Source organism: Scyliorhinus torazame, chromosome 5, assembly GCF_047496885.1.
Source record: "Scyliorhinus torazame isolate Kashiwa2021f chromosome 5, sScyTor2.1, whole genome shotgun sequence".
Lineage (NCBI taxonomy): Eukaryota > Metazoa > Chordata > Chondrichthyes > Carcharhiniformes > Scyliorhinidae > Scyliorhinus > Scyliorhinus torazame.
Window position 1 is genome coordinate 162,800,512 of NC_092711.1, and position 22,126 is coordinate 162,822,637.

Below are 22,126 nucleotides of genomic sequence, written 5' to 3' on the forward strand. Positions count from 1 at the left end.
ACAGGATATCCCAAAGTGCTTTAAAGCAAATGAAGTACTTTTGAAGTGTAGTCACTGTTGGGCAGCATGGTAGCGCAAGTGGATAGCACTGTGGCTTTGCAGCGTCAGGGTCCCAGGTTCAATTACCCGCTGGGTCACTGTCTGTGCGGAGTCTGCACGTTCTCCCCGTGTCTGCGTGGGTTTCCTCCGGGTGCTCCGGTTTCCTCCCACAGTCCAAAGACGTGCAGGTTAGATGGATTGGCAATGATAAACTTCCCTTAGTGACCAAAAAGGTTAGGAGGGGTTATGGGAATAGGGTGGAGGTAAGGGCTTAAGTGGGTCAGTGCAGACTTGATGGGCCGAATGGCCTCCTTCAGCTCTGTATGTTCTAATGTTGGAAAAGCAGCAACCAATTTACACACAGCAAGATCCCACACACAGCAATGTGATAATGAGCAGATGATGTGTTTTTAGTGATGTTGATTGAGGGATAAATATTGACCGGGACACCGGGGATAACTCCCCTGCTCTTCTTCAAAATAGTGGCTGTGGGAACTTTTACACCCACCTGAGAGGGGCAGACAGGGCCTCAGTTTAACATCTTATTTGAAAGAAGGCTGTTCTGACAGTGCAGCACTCCCTCAGTGCTGGGATGAGGAAAAATGAAACTGAATTTAGCCCACACGTCCCTGGACTGGGATTTGAATCCACAACCATCTGACTCAGAGGTGAGAGAGCTGCCCACTGAGCCACAGCTGACACTATAGACAATACAAAGTTAGAAATGGAAAGTTACCCACTAAAAACCCCACCCACCCTTTGCCTCCAGTGCCTAAATCTATTAATAAACACCCCAGCATAAATAACATGTTTGACTGACAAATGATGAAGTGTTGGTTTAGAGCCACTAGTTTCGACTTTCCATTTGAGCCTCGGGCACCTTTCTGTCTCTAGCTCGTGTCAATGACAGCCAGGCGACGGAGCTGAGGCTGAATTTAGCTGAGAATAATTGGGGTCTGTGCCCAGTTGGGAAACTTCCATGCATGTCGCACTAATAGAGAGACAGGAAAGTGCTGGAGGTCTGACTGGGAAATGGGCCTCCAAACGATTATTAAATCGGTCACTCAGAGCTAAAGAGAAACCCGTCTCTTTAAATACATATACAGGGAAGAGGCTGCAATGAAATCTGTCCCTTTTAACCTGCACAAAAGCAGGAGGCTCAGATTCACAGGCTGCAGGAGGAGACCATTCAGCCCATCGTGCCCCTGCTATCTCATTGAAAGGATTCTCTGATTCATCCAACTGCTCTGCCCTTTCCCCACAGCCCTGCAAATTCTTCCCTTTCAAGCATTTACCCTTTGGAAAGATACAATTGAATCTGCTTTCAGGCAGATCAGAACAACTCGCTGTGTCAAAAAATAAAATAAAATCACATCTCCCCCTCTGGCTCCTTTGCCAATTCCCTCAAAGGGACTCACTTTCTGTGAAAGAGCCTGTCAGCCCTCTCACCCACTTTTCCTAAAGTGCAGTAATCTAATCACGAAAAGTCCAGAAAAATCTAATATTTTTACTGATAAAAGTTTATTAATGAAACAAAACACGGTTAAAAAACACAAAATGACTTGAGGATCAAAGACAACCATAGTAAAAGGATGTTCACGATGTTCTGGACCCAAATGGTTTCTCTTTAATTCATCTGTAGCCTGTTCCCTGCCCTCTTTGTGGAACACCTCTCATCAGTCCACAAGCATGACCCTAACCTTCCGCTTGCTGCCATTAGAATTCACCACCTTGCTCTCAGGCTCACATTTATGTCCTCGGCCTGCTGCAATGTTCCGGAGAAGCCTAACACAAGCTGGACCAACAGCCCCTCATCTTTCGATGAGGCACTTTACAGCCTTCTGGACTCAACATTGAGTTCAACAACTTCAGACCCTGAACTCTCTCCTCCATTTTGATTTGTTTTTTTACTGAGTGCCAGTCTGCATCTTGTTTTCATGTTTTTTGCTTCCAGACAGAGCTGTCCTTTATTCTGCCATTAACACTTACTCTGGACCAATGCTTTGTTTCTTTCCCACAACCATTACCTCTCCCTTTTGTTCCAGGACATTTTTGTAATTTAATCTTACCCACCCTCTAACCAATCACTGACTTTCCCTTTTGTTCTACCTGACCTTCCCCCTCTTTCACCAGTGTGGTGAATGTATAATTACTGATAATTCACCAGTGCACTGTGTTATGTTATTCACCCTGTGGGCTCTACCTATGGACCATTGTGTGGCTTCATCCACAGGGGATATGTTGGGGCACGTACGGGCTCCGCCCACTGCTCCACCCCCTTTACAGGAAGTATAAGAGCTGCTGACCTGCGGGGCCGCCTTCAGTGTTGTACCAGTCACAGGCAGGCTCAGTTCTAAGCTGATTAAAACCACAGTTTACTTCTCCACGTGTCTTCGAGTGAATTGATGGTCGCATCAAACCCAACACATTTCTCCCTCTCTTTAGTTCTGAAGTAGAGATACATTGGACGTGAAACTTCTGTTTCTCTTAGCACAGATGCTGCCAGACTTTTTTCCAATTCTGTCTGTATTTTAGATTTGCCTGAAATCAGGAAAATATTTATTGTGAAAGTTATAATAAATGTACTTTCAATTTTTGTGGATCGTTTCAGTGGAAATGTGCTCTCCCAGGCTCAAAGACCATCACCCCACTGGAAGCAAAGTCATGAGACCGGTCAGTCCAGCAGAAAGAAACCCTCCAACCCTCCCACTTCACCAAGTGTCAGAATGAACATGATTCAGTCCTGGATGTGATTAACAGCAGCTAAAGGAGTAGAATCCAAACTCTGTCATCACTAGTGAACTCGCTGGTGTCTTAGCAGGTGGGATGACTGAGAGAAGCCCTTTCCACACACTGTGCAGGTGAATGGCCTCGTCCCCATGTGAACTCGCTGGTGTTCCCGCAGGTTGGAAGACCTTTTAAACTTTTTTGTGCACTGAGAGCAGCTGAACGGTCTCTCCTCGGTGTGAATGTGCTGGTGGTACATCAGTTCTCGAGAACTTTTGAAGCTGTTGCCACAGTCAGAGCATTTAAAGGGTCTCTCATTTGTGTGAGTGACTTTGTGTCTCCGCTGGCTGGATAAATGAGTGAATCCTTTCCCACACACGGTGCAGGTAAATGGTTTCTCTCCAGTGTGTACTCGCTGGTGTGTCAGCAGTTGGGAAGAATTACTGAATCCATTCCCACACGTGGAACAGGTAAATGGTCCTTCCCCGGTGTGAATTCGCTGGTGTGCCTGCAGATGGGGTAATTGAGTGAATCCCTTCCCACACTGAGAGCAGGTGAATGGCCTCTCCCCAGTGTGACAGCGTCGATGAATTTCCAGCTCAGATGGTGACCTGAATCCCTTCCCACAGTCCCTACATTTCCACCGTTTCTCCATGGTGAGGGTGTGCTTGTGAGGCTCCAGTTTGACAAAAGTTGAAAGCTCGTCCACACACAGAACACGTTTACGGTCGCTCTCCGCTGTGAGTGCTGCAATGTTGTTTTCAGGCTGTGAAACTGGTTAAAGTTCTTTCCACAGTCACTGCAGTGGAACACTCTCTTGGGTTTGTGTGTGTCTCTGTGCTTTTCCAGTCACGACGATGTTCAAAGTCTTTTCCCACAGACTAAAAATTCTCTTTCCAGATTCACATCTCGATGATATTCAGGTCCTGATGAATGGAGAGACTCTGTTAAATCTTGATGTGAAGTCTGATTTGAGTTTCCCATCTGTAAATCCTCCCCTTGTAATATCCTGGAAAATGAGTTTACAAAAATCATCACTGTCAGTCGCAGATAGAAATTCAGACGAGACAATTCTCGTTTCTATGGAATATATTTTTCCTCCTTTTCCCTTAAAGTTGCAAATCTCCGCCCAAAGTGGAACCTCTGATTTATTGTACCCTCCCCCTCCCGGAACAATGGGAACAGGGGGCGGGTCTGGATGACTGAGACAGGCATCTGGTCCTCCAGCCAATCAGAGTAAATAGGGGCGGGGCCTATTCTCATTGTTTGATTCCCCCTCCGTATACACAGGATCTGCTCAGACGAGGAGGAGCGTAACAGACATCTACAGACGTTGAAAGATGCCCTCGTACGAACAGGATATGGCACTCGACTCATCGATCGACAGTTCCAACGCGCCACAGCGAAAAACCGGACCGACCTCCTCAGAAGACAAACATGGGACACAACCGACAGAATACCCTTCGTCGTCCAGTATTTCCCTGGAGCAGAGAAACTACGTCATCTTCTTCACAGCCTTCAACACGTCATTGATGACGATGAACATCTTGCCAAGGTCATCCCCACACCCCCACTACTTGCCTTCAAACAACCGCGCAACCTCAAACAATCCATTGTTTGCAGCAAACTACCCAGTCTTCAGAACAGTGACCACGACACCACACAACCCTGTCATGGCAATCTCTGCAAGATGTGCCAGATCATCGACATGGATACCACTATTACACGTGAGAACACCACCCACCAGGTATGCGGTACATACTCGTGCGACTCGGCCAACGTTGTCTACCTCATACGCTGCAGGAAAGGATGTTCCGAAGCGTGGTACATTGGCGAGACCATGCAGACGCTGCGACAACGAATGAACGGACATCGCACAACAATCACCAGGCAGGAATGTTCCCTTCCAGTCGGGGAACACTTCAGCAGTCAAGGGCATTCAGCCTCTGATCTCCGGGTAAGCGTTCTCCAAGGCGGCCTTCAGGACCCGCGACAACGCAGAATCGCCGAGCAGAAACTTATAGCCAAGTTCCGCACACATGAGTGCGGCCTCAACCGGGACCTGGGATTCATGTCACATTACATTCATCCCCCACCATCTGGCCTGCGAAATCCTACCAACTGTCCTGGCTTGACACAATTCACACCTCTTTAACCTGGGGTTACCCCATCTCTGGATCTGTAAAGATTTAATCACCTGCTAATGCTCGCATTCCAAGCATTGTTTGGCATCTTTGAATTTGTCTACATATGTGTTTCTGGATCAGACCTCTTCATTCACCTGAGGAAGGAGCAGCGCTCCGAAAGCTAGTGACATCGAAACAAACCTGTTGGACTTTAACCTGGTGTTGTAAGACTTCGTACTGTGCTCACCCTTGTCCAACGCCGGCATCTCCACATCATCACTTAACCGAGATGGCGGCCATTAACCTGGACCAAGTTCCGGGAGGGAGAAATTCCGAAGGAGCGAACCAGGTGAGCTGACAATTTTTAATAGGGCTTAGCCGACCACAAAGTGTTTCCAAACCTTCCCACCATCTCCTTAGTTTTCCTCGTCTTCTACAGGACGAACAGGGCCAACGCGCATCCTCCAAACAGTTCAACAGCTGCACTTGCTCGTCTCCCAGCCCAAAAGCCGTGATGCGCATATTCAAGGGACAGGGGAAACTGCGCATGTGCAGTGTCCCTCTCCCGCGCTTCATGCTGAGGGCTTGACCAATGGGAAAACTTGAGGGACCGGAAGGACTCGACCTTCAGGCAATCAGAGCCCGGGCTTGTGTGAATAAGGATTGAGCTTAAAGCAGACTGAAACTTCCTCCTGTCTCCAACATCTGTGAGTAAAACATTTTATTTTCTCCCCTTTCCATTTCTTTCTCATTCTGACCTACAATTGGTCACTTGCAGCAACTGAAGGGAAAGGAAGTGAATCCAGGGAGGGTGCAGACTCTGGAAAGCTTGGTCCAGGTCTCTCTCTCTCATAAAGACATTGACATATTTTGCTCCCTCAGCTCGACACATTTATTTGTTTGGCTAAAAGGATGGTCTTTTTCCTAATGTTCACAATTAAAGGGCTGGTTTGAGATGGCTGACATTTAAGGGGACATTAAATTAATATTGAATGGAGAAATGTCTACTGTTATATGGTACAGATTAGATCTATAATTTATGGTTATGTAAAGTACATTTATTATTATTTCTAGTTGTATATTGTACGCAACTATGTTATATAGTTCCAGTCATAGAGTCATGATGGCACAGAAGCCGTCCATTTGACAACTCGAATCCATGCCGACTCTCAAGCAATTCTGTAATTCTCAACGAGCCTTCCTGTAACACTGCAGTACCCATCCAATTTCCTTCACAAATTATTGATCATCTGTACTCGACTAACCTCATAGGCAACAAGTTCAATATTCTGATCGATCTACCCTGTCCACGTTTTAGTCCAGTAATACAGACATTCATCTGTGTGGCAGCCTGCATGCGTGTCCAGGACAGGAAGCAGTGAGCATGGATCTGTCAATCTGCCTGAATCAGCACCTTCAGGAGAATTGGGAGGGTGAATATTAGATACAGCAGAGTGAGAATGGAGGGAGAGTGTGTGGGATTGAGATTTACAGATTTTGGGGAATAAGAGAGGAAAGAATGTTCCAGAGAAACTAGAATTGTCTGTTCTGAATTTCTATCCTGTACTGACAGTGATGTCTTTTGTAAATTCCTTTTCCAGGATATTCGAAGAGGCGGAATTATAGACGGAAATCTCAAACCAAACATGATATCAAAATCTGATAGTCACTCGATTCCACGGGTCTGGAATATTACCTGTCTTTGAAACTAGAAGGAGAAATGTTTCTCTATTCTGTCTGTTTCAAAAGATTTTAATCATCAGTGTGACTGGAAAAGCACCAAGACACACACACACCCAAGTGAGAGTGTTCCAGAGCACTGACTGTGGAAAGAGTTTTAACCAGTTACAGCCTGAAGAAACATCACACCATTCACAGCGGGAGGAGGCTGTACACATGTTCTGTGTGAGAGTTCAACTGATTGTCTAACCTGGAGAGACACCAGAACATCCAGCACCTTAGAGAAACGGTGGAAATGTGGAGACTGTGGGAAGGGATTCAGGTACCCATCTCATCTGGAAATTCGACACATTCACACTCGGAGTGAGACCTTTCACCTGCTCTGTTGTGGGAAGGGCTTCAGTGGTTCACCCACCTGCAGAAACACCAGAGAGTCCACATCAGGGAGAGACCATTTACCTGCTCTGACTGTGGAATGGATTTAGTACTTCATTCCAAATGATGAAACACCAACAAGTTCACACCGTGGAGACACCGCTGAACTGCTTTGTCGGTGGTGGTATTGAAAATATGGAAAGATGTGTAATTTGAAACATGGAAGTCTGGCAATATCTGGTCTGAGAGAAACATGAGAGGATACAGGGAAAGATCCCACGAAGGGTTAACAGCAGCTGCAAAGAGCAGGATTATAAAATGCAGATTCCTTCTCCCAAACAGGCTTAGCAAACAAACAGGATTTTTGTATGAAGCTAAAAGCAATGGCTCACACCTTCATTGAAATTAATCATCTTAGTAAGCATCTGGAAAAGCATGGATGTGGGTTTCAGTTGAGTTAGGTGATAAATGTAAACCTTTCAAGTTATAACCAAGTGGATTTTTAGCATTACGCTAAAAGCAATGATTCACACCTTCATTGAAGTAAAATCAACAGATAGAAAATAATGACTAGGGGGTCAAATATATAGGTGTGAAGCTCTGCTGAAATCAGGTAAATTAAAGAAAACTGGAGACAACATGTCTACGAGAACACAAATTAGACCCAGATCAAAGTCAAAATTATGAGCTGGGGCCACAATTCAATAATAAAACTATAGCAATGACAGGAACCAAAATTCACACTCCTATTGAAATCAAAGCATTTTTGAATATCACAAAGGAACGTTGAACATCACAAAGGAAACAATATAATCAGGGATCTGTAGGCTGAGGCCATGCCCAAAATTAATACTTCGTCGTGTTAGAAAAATTCAGATTAAAGGTACCTTTTCCAATCCAAGAGAAATAAAAGTTACTTTACAATAAAGTCATAACTTAATAACTGTCAGAAAAATATATAACCCTGAGAGAGAGGCAGAGAGGGGCAGAGAAGGAACGAGAGAAACAGAGAAGGAACAAGAGAAGCAAGCAGAGTCAGCTTACAGTCAGCTCGGTCATGGGAAAGGGACAAAGCAAAGTAACCCAGCTAAAATAGCTAATACATCTAAGGAAGACCAGAATTTAAAGAGGAGGCAGAGTCAGCTCAGAGACAGCCAGCAGAGCCAGCTCTCATAGCTCAGTACATGGGAAAGATAGGACATAGCAACCGAGCAGAACAGTGAATACATCTAAAGAAGACCAGACTTTTAAAAAAGATCGATTGTCAAGTTGGGCCTGAAGGTCCCTTCAACCAACCAGAAGGATCCAGAAGCAAGATCTTTTTACCTTTCTGTAAAGACAGTGATTGCAGCTTTTAAAAGAAAAAATATAATAATAAAATAACTTAAAAGTTTTAACCTGAAACAGTGGTTATTCCCAAGTTTACTTTACTTACTTAGCAATGCGGGACCCAGGATCGATGCTACTAAGTGATAAGTAGATGAAATCTTCTGTGAAGGGATGGGTTATACCGGGGGATAACTTGAAAACATAGTTTCACCTGAATAGCACCCACCGAAGCCTGCATAGGAGTCAGGGAGTGAGAATCTCTGTTCACCATTTAGAATGTTGGCCCTTTTTGGTATAGGAGGACTTCTAAGAATAGTGGTGAGTTTTCAACAACAGTGGGAAGGGATTTACTGAGTTACCCAACCTGCTGAGCCACGTCACAAACACTTAGGAGAGACCCGATAAATGCTCTGACTGTGGGAGTGGCTTCAAATGGTTTTAGGTACTGATGGCCCACCAGCGCATTCACACTGGGGAGAGACTGTTCAGCTGCTCTCACTGCACAAAGAAGTTTAGAACGTCATTCGCCCTGCAGAAACACCAGCGAGTTCACACTGGGGAGAGCCGCTCTCCTGCACTGTGTTGGGAAGGGATTCAGTCAGTCAGGCCACCTGGGGAGACACCAGCGAGTTCACACCGGGGAGAGGCCATTTACCTGCTCTGACTGTGGGAAGCGATTCAGTGATTCATCCCAAATGATGAAACACCAACGGGTTCACACCGAGGAGAGACCATTAAACTGCTCGCACTGCAAAAAGAGGTTTAGAACAGTGATCTTCAAAGTCGGGGGTGCGACTCGCTAGGGGGTCGTGGGTGTGTGTTGGGAAGGTCGCGGAGCCGTCCGTCACGGCACTCCCGATTGCGCAAATTTGCGCGCAACAGCCGCATCAGCCAGCTTTTAACTATGCCAGCTGCGAGCGGCCTTTTTACCATATAAAATAGTGCGCCGCACTGTGCGATGATCAGGCACGCATGCGCAGTGCAGCAGCATTTCTTTTATATGGTAAAAGGGCCGCTCACAGCTGTCATAGTTAAAAGCCGGCTGCTGCTCGCTCTGTCTGGTTCGGAAGTGCTTGGTTCTTCTGAATGAAGCTAAGGCCGAGTTTCCCCCCCGGCGACTAGCACCATCGGACCCACCAGCAGAGATCCAGCGCCATGGCCTCCACCTCGGAACTCGCCTGGATCTACAGCACCCTCATCCTGCACAACGACGAGGTCACCGTCACCGAAGACAAACTCAATGTCCTGATTAAAACAGCTGGTGTGACCATTGAGCCTTTCTGGCCTAGTCTGTTTGCCAAGGCATTGGCTAATATTGACGTCAATAGTTTGATCTGCAACGTTGGTGCTGGTAGCCGTGCCCCAGCTGCTGCATCAGTTGTTTCCACCGCTGCCCATGTTGCTGCTGAAGAGGAAAAGGACGAGAAGAAACAGGAAGAATCTGAAGAGTCTGACGATGACATGGGCTTTGGTCTCTTTGATTAAACGTGCCGTGCAACAACATTGTTACAATTTACAAAAAATAAATAAAAATTGAATATAAAAGCCAGCTGCTGCGGCTGAGGATCGAAAATTTACACAATCGGAGACGCAGAAGATTTTTTTAAAAATTCTATATAATCTTCCTGCCTGAGGGAGGCAGAGAGCAGGTCACAGCCCCCGAACGTCGCCGTCATGTGCTTTGGGCGAGATTGTGATTCCTCCATTTTGTCAGCAGCAAACAATGTAAGAGAAAATGGTGGGTCGCGAAGGTCGGCTGACGTGGGTCGCGAAGGTCGGCCGGCGTGGGTCCCGAAGGTTGGCCAGTTAGTAAAAATGGGTCCCCGGAAAAAAAGTTTGAAAAACACTGGGCGGAAATCTCCGGAAACGGCGCGATGTCCGCCGACTGGCGCCCAAAACGGCGCAAATCAGACGGGCATCGCGCCGCCGCAAAGGTGCGGAATGCTCCGCATCTTTGGGGGCCGAGCCCCAACATTGAGGGGCTAGGCCGGCGCCGGAGGAATTTCCGCCCCGCCAGCTGGCGGAAAAGGCCTTTGGTGCCCCACCAGCTGGCGCGGAAATGACATCTCCGGGCGGCGCATGCGCGGGAGCGTTAGCGGCCGCTGACAGCATTCCCGCGCATGCGCAGTGGAGGGAGTCTCTTCCGCCTCCGCCATGGTGGAGACCGTGGAGGAGGCGGAAGGGAAAGAGTGCCCCCATGGCACAGGCCCGCCCGCGGATCGGTGGGCCCCGATCGCGGGCCAGGCCACCGTGGGGGCAACCCTCGGTGCCAGATCGCCCCGCGCCCCCCCAGGACCCCGGAGCCCACCCGCGCCGCCTTGTCCCGCCGGTAAGGTAGGTGATTTAATTTACGCCGGCGGGACAGGCATTTTAGCGGCGGGACTTTGGCCCATCCGGGCCGGAGAATCGAGCGGGGGGGGGCCTGCCAACCGGCGCGGCGCGATTCCCGCCCCCGCCGAATCTCCGCTGCCTAAAATGGATTAAAAAATCCATTTTACATTTTGCAGCTCACCCAAAGATGGAAATTTCTTTCTTTTTAAAAAAAAAATGTTTTATTCTCCTTTTTCACGTTTTCTCCCACATTTACACCCATCAACAATAAACAATAATCAACAAGATATGTCAATCCCCATAATAACAACGATCCCATCCGCCCACCAACCCCCAAACCTCAACCCACATGTTTACATAAACAAATGACAAAAAGGAATCAGGGATTACCCGTAGTCACCCTTAATCTACACGGCTCTCCACCCCACGCCCCCCCCCCCACCCAACGCCATCCAGCCTCTAAGAGAGTACCGTGCATGATACCCCACAGTTGTACCCCGCCCCCCCCAACGTCTCCAGCTCTTCCCATCCACTGGCTCTTGTAAAACTCCTCCTCCCAACCTCGGTTCCCTCCCCCAACCTCGGATCCCTACCCCCAACTCTCCACCGCGGCGAGACCACTCGGACCCTGTTCTGTCAGGCTCCGATGGCCGCAGCCCCTCCCCCCACCTCACTCCCGTTCACTGGCCGGCTTAAACCGGCCAGCGTGGAGGCCCCCACCCGGGTCCCTTTCCCCCTTGCCCGGCCCTAGGAAAGCCCAAAGATCCCCTTTTAGCACACAAACCCCGCATATCCACCTACACCCCAAAGAGCCCTCCTTTCGAATGAAAGTCCCGTCCCTTCCCTTGTCCAAATCTATGCAACATTGGCTCCTTTAGCCTCTACCCCCGCGCGCAGTGATACAAAAAAACAAAAAAAAAGAAAATACAGTCCTGAGGTTACATCGGCACATGACCATTCCTCAATTTGTCAGTTCTGCCACAGTCCTTCTGCCCTCGCAAACTCCTCCGCTGCTTCCACCGTTCCAAAATAAAAGTCCCTGAGCTTGTAAGTCACCCTCAGCTTCGCTGGATATACAATGCCACACTGCACCTTGCCAATGTACAGTGCCGTCTTCACCCGGTTGAAGGCAGCCCACCTCCTCGGCAGCTCCACCGTAAAGTCCTGGTATACACGTATACCAGCTCCAGCCCGCTGCACCACCCGCTTCTGCTTGGCCCAGCTCAGGACCTTCTCCTTCACACTGTACCTACGGAAGCACAGAGTCACTGCCCTTGGCGGCTCACTCGCCTTTGGTACAGGCCTCCACGACTGATGAGCCCGATCCAGTTCATATTGGGAGGGGTCCTCCCCCTCCCCCAGTAGTTTTGCCAGCATCGCGGCAAAATACTCAGTCGGCTTCGGTCCTTCAACTCCTTCGGGCAGCCCCACGACCCTCAAATTCTGTCGCCTGGATCTGTTTTCCAGATCTTCCATTTTTCCTCGCAGATTCTTGTTCGTGTCCATCACCTTCCGCATCTCCTTCCCCATCGACGCAAGTTGATCACCGTGCTGCAATACCGTCTCCTCCACTTCCTTCAGCGCCTCCCCTTGCTCTCGCACCTCCGCCACTGCGCTCGCCACCGCCGTCTTCACCGGGGAAACCGCCTCCTCCACCAGCACACTCAAAACCTCCTGCATCTCCTTCCTCACCATCTCCATACATTTCTCAATCTGCGCCGCTTTTGGAATTCCGCAGCCATCACCTTAGTTAGTTCTTCAGCCGTAAGCACTGCGGCCTCCCCTGGTGCTCCAGCCTCCATCTTCTTTGTTGACCCCGCGGTGACCTTTCCCCTCTCAAAGATGGAAATTTCAGCACACATTTCTCCATCTTGTATTTTTTAATTTTTGTTTGCACTTTAAATATCCTTGACCTCTGGATGTTTCATTACAGAACTCAGCTCAAAGACATCAAAACTTGTATCCGGCCTTGCCTGTGTGCCCCATTCGTCAATTCAACTTTGCAGCAGCTCAGTCCCAGCTTTGGAAACACCTTCCTCTTTCTGTGTGAGGCCCCGGCCCCATTGACTGTGACAGGGTTCATACTGTCTCCCTGAGATTGTTGATGTAAAGTTACGTCAGACCCACACTGCCCGATTTCCAATCTAATTTATTTAAAGGTCCCAGAAGCCCGACTCCAAACCTTAAATGTTGTTCTGATCCTGTCAGTAACATTATTTTGGAACTCACTAGTATCACCACATAGGCAGTCATCAACATGCATCTTAAAGATGCCCGAGAGTTTCCTGCCTTCGTACCAATAAAGCACGGCAGCTTCTGCCTTCAGGTAGGGACAACCCGACTTGCACAAAACTGATCGAACTGAGAAGTGCCATACACCCTGAAACATCGTTCAAAACATGGACAAACTTATTGAACTTCCAAAGTCTTCCATCTACATCTGGCACCTTAGGAGGTTGTAGAAACACCGCCCTCTGGAGGTGATCCCCCAGCGCAAATGCAGCTTTTATGTTTCTTGACTGAACGTTCCGAGAAAATGTCACGAAAAGGACCAAAGAAATTTCAAAATTACCTTTCCTGCTGTGGGTGAGTCCACTCTGACCTCTTTATCTCCCAAAGCTTCTTCAAATCCCCGCGCCACTAACCTCACCTTGGGCCTTATAAGTTCCATCTGGTTGGACCTTTTCTGTGCAGATCCATCGATGTGATAATGCTGGCTGACCCCTATCTGGGACCTCTGAACACACGCCAAACTCTGTCCAACTGCCTAACTCTTTCTGTTTCACCTCCCGTACGGCTTTATCCCCTCATTTGTCAGCAGCTACAAAACCCTCTCAGTCACGGGGACTTCAGCATCGCCCCCAAACATATCCTTGGTGTAAAACCGATAATTCCCTGCCTGAAATGTTCCAGTTATTGAAATTACATTGAATGGATGTCAAAGAAACAGACCAGAAACAGATCCCTGAGGTTCTGAGGAGTCCCCAGTGGTCAGTCAGACTGAACTAAACACGGGTGGTATAAAACAAACAATACTCACCCCGGTATCTGCTGTCCACGGGGACTTTCCTTTCATCAGAGCCGTCAGTGGATCCTGTTCCTGACACCAGACTGTTGTGGGACAAATGTCACTCGGAGTCTAGAGTTGGTTAAAGTTTAGGAATCTTTATTACAAACATGCAGGGAATGCTTCAGCGAATCGAATCATCTCAAGGAGTAGTTACAATAACACACGTTTATACACAGTACAGTTGCAGCTGTTTTGTCTGCAGGTTAGTGGGAAAGTACAGGACGTAAAAGAAACAACTCAAAAACGGCTACAGTGACTTCACCTCTCACAAAACACATCTTGGAAAACAATAGCCAGACGAGTAATCCAGAGACCCAGGGTAATGTAATAGGGATCCAGGTTCGGCAGATGGTGAAATTTAAATTAATACAAAATCTGGAATTAAAAGTCATCGATGACCATGAAAGCATTGTCGATAGTTGTAAAAACCCATCTGGTTTATTTTAGATCCACCTGTGGTGGGGGAATGACAGTATTTACTATCCAGGATAAAATAAATGTACTTCAGCCTTTGTGGATCATTCCAGTGGAAATGTGTTCTCCCCCAGGCTCAAAGATCATAATCCACTGGAAGCAAAGCCATTAGACCGGCCAATCTAGCAGAAAGAAACCCTCCGACCCTCCCACTTCACCAAGTGTCAGAATGAACAAAGTTTGATTTGATTAAATTTATTCACGTGCACCGAGGTAAAGTGAAACGTATTGTTCTGTGTACAATACAGGCAGATCATTTTATACATGAAAAAACATAGGCCATATGATAAATACATAATATAAATACGTAGACATCGGGTGAAGCATACGGAGTGTCGTGCTACTCAGTAGAGAAGGTGTGTGGAGAGATCAGTTCAGTCCATAAGAGGGTCATTCCAGAATCTGGTAACAGCGGGGAAGAAGCTGTTTTGAATCTGTTATTGCAAGTTCTCAGACTTTTGTATCTCCTGCCCAATGGAAGAGATTGGAAAAGAGAATAACCTCGGTGGGAGGGTCTTTGATTTTGCTGCCCGCTTTCCCAAAGCAGCGGGAGGGGTAGACAGAGTCAATGAACGGGAGGCGGGTTCATGTGAGGGACTGGACTGTGTTCACAACTCTCTGTAGTTTCTTACAGTCTTGGGCTGGGCAGTTGCCATATCAAGTGTCATGGGAGTGTCCCTTTAAGAAATGTTTTTGTCTTATCACATGGCTTCTGTGATGTCATTGTGTGGGTGGAGCTGGGCTGTGGCTCTGGGAGTTGGTTTTACTTTCGCTTTGGTTTAGGGCTGTTTTGTGTCTCTGAGCTTTCTGCTTTCGTTCTCACATTTTTGGCTGCTGTACTCAGAAAGAGGAGTATTTTGGCCTCTCTCTCTATCTTTATTTTAAAAGCTGTTTCCAGGCGGCTTGATAACTTGAAAAGAAATAATTGCTTTCTGGAAGGAATTCAAACCTGCTGTTTTGGAAAGGAAACAAGAGCATCCATACCAGGTCTTGAGTGCTGTGTGCTGGGCCACACCTTTGAAAAGGAGGTACTGGTTTATGGATCTTGTTATTAAATTGGAACAGTTAAAGGGGGGAATTTATTAAGGGTTATACATAGATTACTGTAGCTGTGTGGGGTATTTATGTTTGTAATTGAGAAAAATGCTTACTGTGTGTGTTTATAAAAATATTAACTAAATTCGGAGAATAAATCTTGTTTTGATTAAAAGTGGTTAAGGCCTCTGTTGAATAACACCCGAAAGGCAGCCCTTGTACTCATCGGAACCAAAATCAATAAACAATTGTAGGTCAGGTGAACTCCATGATATACTTTGGAGTTTTCTGAACACTGGCCCATAACACCTTGGGTGGGGTGCTCTTTCCAAGAGCCGGTGCAGACTCGATGGGCCAAATGGCCTCCTTCTGCACTGTAAATTCTATGAAACTATGAAACACAAGCTATGATGCAGCCAGATAAGATGTTTTTTATGGTGCTCCTGTAAAAGTTGGTGCACCTGTAATAATTGGTAAAAGTCAATGATAATCTTCATAATTGTCACAAGTAGGCTTACGTTAACGCTGCAATGAAGTTACTGTGAAAATCTCTTAGTCGTCACACTCTGGCGCCTGTTCGGGTTCACTGAGGGAGAATTCAGAATGTCCAATTCACCTGACAAGCATGTTTTTCGGGACTTGTGGGAGGAAACCGGAGCACCCGGAGGAAACCCACGCAGACACGGGGAGAACATGCATACTCTGCACAGACAATGACCCAAGCGGGAATCAAACCTGGGACGCTGGCGCTGTGAAGCAACAATGCTAACCATGTGTTGCCGTGCCGCCCATGTGGCAATCGGTGTGGACATGCTGAATTTCCTTAGTTTCCTAAGTATATGTTTCTTGGTCGTAGCGTCGATGTGGGTGGACCAGGACAGAATGCTGGTGATGTGCACACCTCAGAATTTGAAGCTGCTAACCATCTCCACCTCAGCCCCATTAATGCAGACAGGGGTGTGTACGATACTTTGCTTCCTGAAGTCAATGACCAGCTCCTTAGTTTTGCTGACATTGAGGGAGAGATTGTTATTACACCATGCCACTAGGTTCTCTATCTCTCTCCTGGACTCTGACTTATCGTTGTTTGATATCCGACCCATTACGTCGTGTCATCAGCAAACTTGTAGATGGAGCGGGAACAGATTTTGCCACACAGTCGTGTGTATAACGAGCGTAGTAGGGGGCTAAGTACGCAGCCTTGTGGGCCCCGGTATTGAGGACTATCATGGACATGTTCGTGATCCGAACCACTAGTCGTGTCATCAGCAAACATGTGGATGGATTTGGAGCTAAATTTTGCCATGCAGTCGTATTTGTGTATAGGCAGTGCAGCCTTGCGGGGCTCCTGAATTGAGAACTATCATGGAGGAGGTGTTGTTGTTTATCTTTACTGATTGTGGTCTGTGGGTCAGAAAGTCGAGGATCCAGTGCAGAGGGAGGAGCCTAGTCCGAAGTTTTGGAGTTTTGATATGAGCTTGGCTGGGATTATGGCGTTGAAGGCGGAGCTGTAGTCAATGAGTAGGAGTCTGACGTAGGAGTCCTTGTTGTCGAGATGCTTCGGGGGCGAGTATAGGGCCAGGGAGATGGCATCTGCCGGTTGTGGCGGTATGCGAATTGCAGTGGATCAAGGAATGCTGCGAGTATGGAGTTGATGTGTCCAACATCTCGAAGCAATTCATAATGATTGATGTCAAGGCCACCTGATGGTAGCCATTAAGGCACGTTGCCTGGTTCTTCTTTGGCACCGGTATGATGGTGGTCTTCTTGAAGCCGATGGGAACCTTGGAACGGAGGAGGGAGAGATTGAGGATGTTCGCAAACACACCTGCCAGTGGGTCAGTGCAGGATCTGGGTGCATGACCTGGCACAACCAATGAGAGTCCCTGTCGTTAGTCTGCGACTCAAGATTAGTTTGGTATTGTCACTTGGGAGTCCCTGTTGGCTTTGCGGAGGTCATATATAGATTTCTTGTATAGGTCAGGGTTGCCTGCCTTGAACACCTTCAGTCGGGAGTGAACCTCCCAATGAAACCATGGATTCTGGTTGGGTAACGTACAGACTACCTTCTTTTGCACGCAATCTTCTACACATTTACTGATGAAGTCTGTGACGGTGCTGGCATACTCGTCTAGGTTGGCTGCTGAGTTAACATAGAACATACAGTGCAGAAGGAGGCCATTCGACCCATCGGGTCTACACCAACCCACTTAAGCCCTCACTTCCACCCTATCCCTGTAACCCAATAACCCCTCCTAACCTTTTTTGGTCACCTAGGGCAATTTACCATGGCCAATCCACCTAACCTGCAAGTCTTTGGGAGGAAACCGGAGCACCCGGAGGAAACCCACGCAGAAACAGGGAGAACGTGCAGACTCCGCACAGACAGTGACCCAGCAAGGAATCGAACCTGGGACCCTGGTGCTGTGAAGCCACAGTGCTATCCACTTGTGCTACCATGCTGCCCTTGTTCTTGAATATGGACCAGTCCACTGACACTAAGCAGTCGCGTAGGAGCTCTTCCGTTGCATCAACCTTCTTAAACGGATTCTCCTGCTTAAGTTTCTGCTTGTATGCTGGGAGAAGGAGCACCATATCGTGGTCCGATTTTACGAAATGCGGTCAGGGGATGGATCATCAGGCACCCTTGATGTTTGTGTGGCAGTGATCAAGGATGTTGGGGCCCCTGTCGGGACAGGAGATGTGTTGGTGGAATTTTGGCAGTACACTTGAGGTTGGCCTGGTTAAAGTCCCCGGCCACGATGAACAAGGCCGCCAGGTATTCTGCTTCATTGTTATTTATAGCGGTTACAATTCATCAAGGGCCTTCTTCACTTCCGCCTGGGGTGGGATGTAGACCGCCGTGATGATGGCAGAAGTGAACTCCGTGGAAGGCAGTATGGACTGTACTTCACAGTCGGGTATTCCAGGTCCGGGGAGCAGTAGTTCACCAGGGTCGCCACATCCGAGCATCAGGAGGAGTTGACGAGGAGGCAAACACCTTCACCCACTCCAGGTTCAGTCCTGGATGTGATTAACAGCAGGAATAATAGCAGAATCTAACCCGTCATCACTTGTGAATCCTTTGGTGTCTCCGCATGTTGGACGACTGACTGAATCCCTCCCCACAGTGAGAGGTGAATGGCTTCTTTCCAGTGTGAACTTGCTGGTGTCTCCGCAATGTGGATGATGTTTGAAATCTCTTTGTGCAGTGAGAGCAGCTGAGCGGTCTCTCCTCAGTGTGAATGCGCTGGTGTTCCCTCAGTACCCGAGAGCTTTTAAATCCACTCCCACAGTCGGAGCATTTAAAGGGTCTCTCATTGCTGTGAGTGACATTGTGGTTCAGCAAGTGATGACCGAGTGAAGCTTTTTCCAGTCGGAGAAGTGAACGGTCTCTCCTCAGAGTGAACGCGCTGGTGGGACATCAGTAGCTGTGAGCTTTTGAAACCCCTCCTGCATTCAGAGCATTTAAAGGGCCTGCTCTTGGTGTGAGTGACATTGTGTTTCAGCAGGCTGGATAATTGAGTGAATCCCATATCACACACATTGCAGATGAACGGCTTCTCCCCGGTGTGAACTCGCTGGTGGTTCTGCAGGTGGGGTAAGCGAGTGAATCCCTTATCACACACAGTGCAGGTGAATGGCCTCTCCCCAGTGTGAGCGCTCTGGTGTCTCTGCAGGTGGGATAACCGAGTGAATCCCTTATCACACACAGTGCAGATGAACGGCCTCTCCCCGGTGTGAACTCTCTGGTGTCTCTGCAGGTTGGGTAACTGAGTGAATTCCTTCCCACACACAGTGCAGGTGAACGGACTCTCCCCAGTGTGAACTCGATGGTGTCTCTGCAGGTGGAATAACCGAGTGAATTCCTTCCCACAGTCAGAGCAGGTGAAAGGCCTCTCTCCAGTGTGATCTCGTTCGTGTCTCCGCAGGCTACCAATGTCAGTGAATCCCTTTTCACACTGAGAGCAGGTGAAAGGCCTCTCTCCAGTGTGAACTCTTTCGTGTCTCCGCAGGTTGCCTATGTCAGTGAATCCCTTTTCACACTGAGAGCAGGTGAAAGGCCTTTCTCCAGTGTGATTGCGTTGATGCCTTTCCAGCTGGCACGGGGCTGTGAATCCCGTCTCACACACAGAGCAGGTGAACGGCCTCGCTCCAGTGTGACTGCGTTGATGCCTTTCCAGTCCATACGGACCTTTGAACCCCTTTCCACAATCCTCACATTTCCATGGTTTCTCCATGGTCCGGATGATCTTGCGTCTCACCACGTTGGACGATCAGTTGAAGCCTGGTCCACACACAGAACACCTATATAGTCTCTCCCTGCTGTGAATGGCGTAGTATTTTTTCAGGCTGTGTCAGTGGTTAAAGCTCTTTCCACAGTCAGTGCTCTGTAACAGTCTCACACGGGTGTGTGTGTCTGTCTCAGTGCTTTTCCAGACGCACTGATGTTTAAAATCTCTTGAAGCAGACAGAATAGACAAACATTTCTCCTTCTAGACTCAAAGGCCGATGATCTTCAGTTCCCAAGAATTGAGTGACTCAGTCAGTTCTTGACGTGATATTTAGTTTGAGGTATCGGCCTCAAACTCCTCTCGTTCGAACTTCCTGCAAACAGATTTTACAATGGTAATCATTGTGAGTACAGGATAGAAACTTAGAACAGACAATTCTAGTTTATATCAAACATTCTTTCCTCTCTCTTTCGCTGAAATGCTCTAAATCTCAATCCCACACACTCTCCCTCCATTCTCACTCTGCTGTATCTGATATTCACCCTCCCAATTCTCCTGAAGGTGCTGATTCAGGCTGATTGACAGATCCAAGCTCTCTGCTTCCTGTCCTGGACACAGAGACCTGAAAATCTTCATGCAGGCTGCCAGACAGATATATATCTATATCACTGGATGAAAAATGTGTGTAATATACAGACTGTATTCACTTACTTTCCCTCCCAATTTTCCTGAAGGTGCTGATCAACAAATCTAAACTCACTAAAACCTGTACAAGAGTAGAGAATCTCCATATAAGTACATTTACTGATTAGAGATAGGGAAATTCTGAGGAAGAATTTTATTTAGTCATGGAGTGGTCATGACAGGGAACTCACTGCCCACAAGGGTTGTGGAAGTCCAGATGATCAATAATTTAAAATAAAATAGGATAGTCACTTGAAGAAAATAAACTTGCAGGGGAACAGGGATGTCGATTGGGAATGGGACTAACTGGATTGCTGTACAGAGAGTCAGCATTGACTCGAGTTCATAAATGGATTCCGTCAGTGCTGCAATGATTGTATGACTGGAAATATGTAACGTAGGTACAGTACTATATTACAAAACTAGAAATAATAATACATGTATTTTGTTACAGAACCATCAATAATATATCTAATACATTCCATGTAACACTAGATATATCTCTGTCCGATATTTAAAAAATTCAAATTCATTTACGGGATGTGAGAGTCGCTGGTTCAGCCAGCATTTATTGCCCATCCATTCAGAAGGTGGTGATGAGTTGCCTTCTTGAATCGTTGCAGTCCTTGAGTTGTAGGTACATCCCCTGTGCTGACAGGGAAGGAGTTCCAGGATGTTGCCCCAGCAACAATGAAGGAAGGGTGATATATTTCCAAGTCCATCTGGTGAGTGAACCTCCAGGTAGTGGGGTTCCCAGGTATCTGCTGCTCTTGTCCTTCTAGATAGTAGTAGTCGTGGGTTTGGAAGGTGCTGACGGAGGAACCTTGGTGAGTTACTGCAGTGCACATTGTAGATGGTATACACGGCTGCTACTGGTTATCGGTGGTGGAGTGTTTGAATATTCATGAAATGGGGAGCAGTCAAGCAGGCTGTTTTGTTCTGGATGGTGTAGAGCAGCATCTTGAGTGTTGTTGGAGCTGCACTCAACCAGGCAAGTAGCGATCATTCTATTATATGCCTGACTTGTGCCTTGTGGACAGGCTTTGGGGGTCAGGAGGTGCGTTACTCGCTGTAGTCTTTGGCCTGCCCTGGTGGCCACCATATTAATATGGCTAGTCCAGTTCAGTTTCTGATCAATGATAACCCTCAGGATGTTGGTTGTGGAGGATTCAGCAATGCTAATGCCACTGAATGTCAAGGGGCGGTGGTTAGATACTCCTTTGTCGGAGATGGTCATTGCCTGGCACTTGTAGCACAAATGTAACTTGCCACTTATCAGTCAACATCTGGATGCTGTGCAGGGCATGCTGCACTTGGACATGGACTGCTTCATTATCTGAGGAGTCACGAATGGTGCTGAACATTGTGCAGTCATCCACAAACATCCCCACTTCTCACCTTATGATGAAAGGGAGGTCATTGATGAGGTAGCTAAAGATGGTTGGGCCTAGGAGTGTGCCCTGAGGAACTCCTGGAGCTGAGATGATTGACCTCCAACCACCACAACCATCTTCCTTTGTGCCAGGTATGACTCCAACCAGCGGAGAGTTTTCTCCGATTCCCATTGACTCCAGTTTAGCTGGGGCTCCTTGATGCCACAGTCGGTCAAATGCTGCCTTGATACCAAGGGCAGTCACTCTCACCTCACCTCTGGCATTCAGCTCTTTTGTTCATGTTTGAACCAAGGCTGTAATGAGGTCAGGAGCTGAGTGACCCTGGTTGGACCCAAACTGAGCGTCTGTGAGCAGGTTTTGCTGAGTAAGTACCACTTGATAGCGCTATTAATAACTCCTTCCATCACTTTGCTGATGGTGGAGAGTATTCCGACAGGGAAGTAATTGGTTGGGTTTGATTTGTCCTGTTTACTGTTCCCTTTATTGTCAGCCATCTCCTGGGGAAACCAGCCCTTTAAATGTGAACATTAGGAAAGAGACCATCATTTTAGCCAGACAAATAAATGTGTCAAGCTGAGGGAGCAAAGGATGTCAATGTCTTTAAGAGAGAGAGACCTGGGCCAAGCT

General features: G+C 47.6%; 1 protein-coding gene, 2 long non-coding RNA genes and 1 pseudogene across 3 annotated transcripts; 2 read left to right on the forward strand and 2 right to left on the reverse strand.

Annotated features, from left to right (window-relative positions):
• Window positions 1-1,541: 1,541 nt before the first annotated feature.
• Window positions 1,542-5,428, reverse strand: LOC140422292 (uncharacterized). Its single transcript, XR_011947366.1, has 2 exons — window positions 5,294-5,428; window positions 1,542-3,775 (listed from the first exon to the last, which is right to left on the reverse strand). It is a non-coding gene; the product is annotated as an uncharacterized lncRNA (long non-coding RNA).
• Window positions 5,422-8,344, forward strand: LOC140422281 (uncharacterized). Its single transcript, XR_011947355.1, has 2 exons — window positions 5,422-5,599; window positions 6,494-8,344. It is a non-coding gene; the product is annotated as an uncharacterized lncRNA (long non-coding RNA).
• A 997-nt stretch (window positions 8,345-9,341) lies between these two features.
• LOC140422718 (large ribosomal subunit protein P1 pseudogene) lies at window positions 9,342-9,821 on the forward strand (annotated as a pseudogene).
• Window positions 9,822-13,752: 3,931 nt separating this feature from the next.
• Window positions 13,753-22,085, reverse strand: LOC140420346 (uncharacterized). Its single transcript, XM_072504362.1, has 2 exons — window positions 20,643-22,085; window positions 13,753-19,794 (listed from the first exon to the last, which is right to left on the reverse strand). The coding sequence occupies exon 2, from the start codon at window positions 19,425-19,427 to the stop codon at window positions 18,504-18,506; it is 924 nt and encodes a 307-aa protein (XP_072360463.1). The 5' UTR covers window positions 19,428-19,794; window positions 20,643-22,085; the 3' UTR covers window positions 13,753-18,503.
• Window positions 22,086-22,126: the final 41 nt, after the last annotated feature.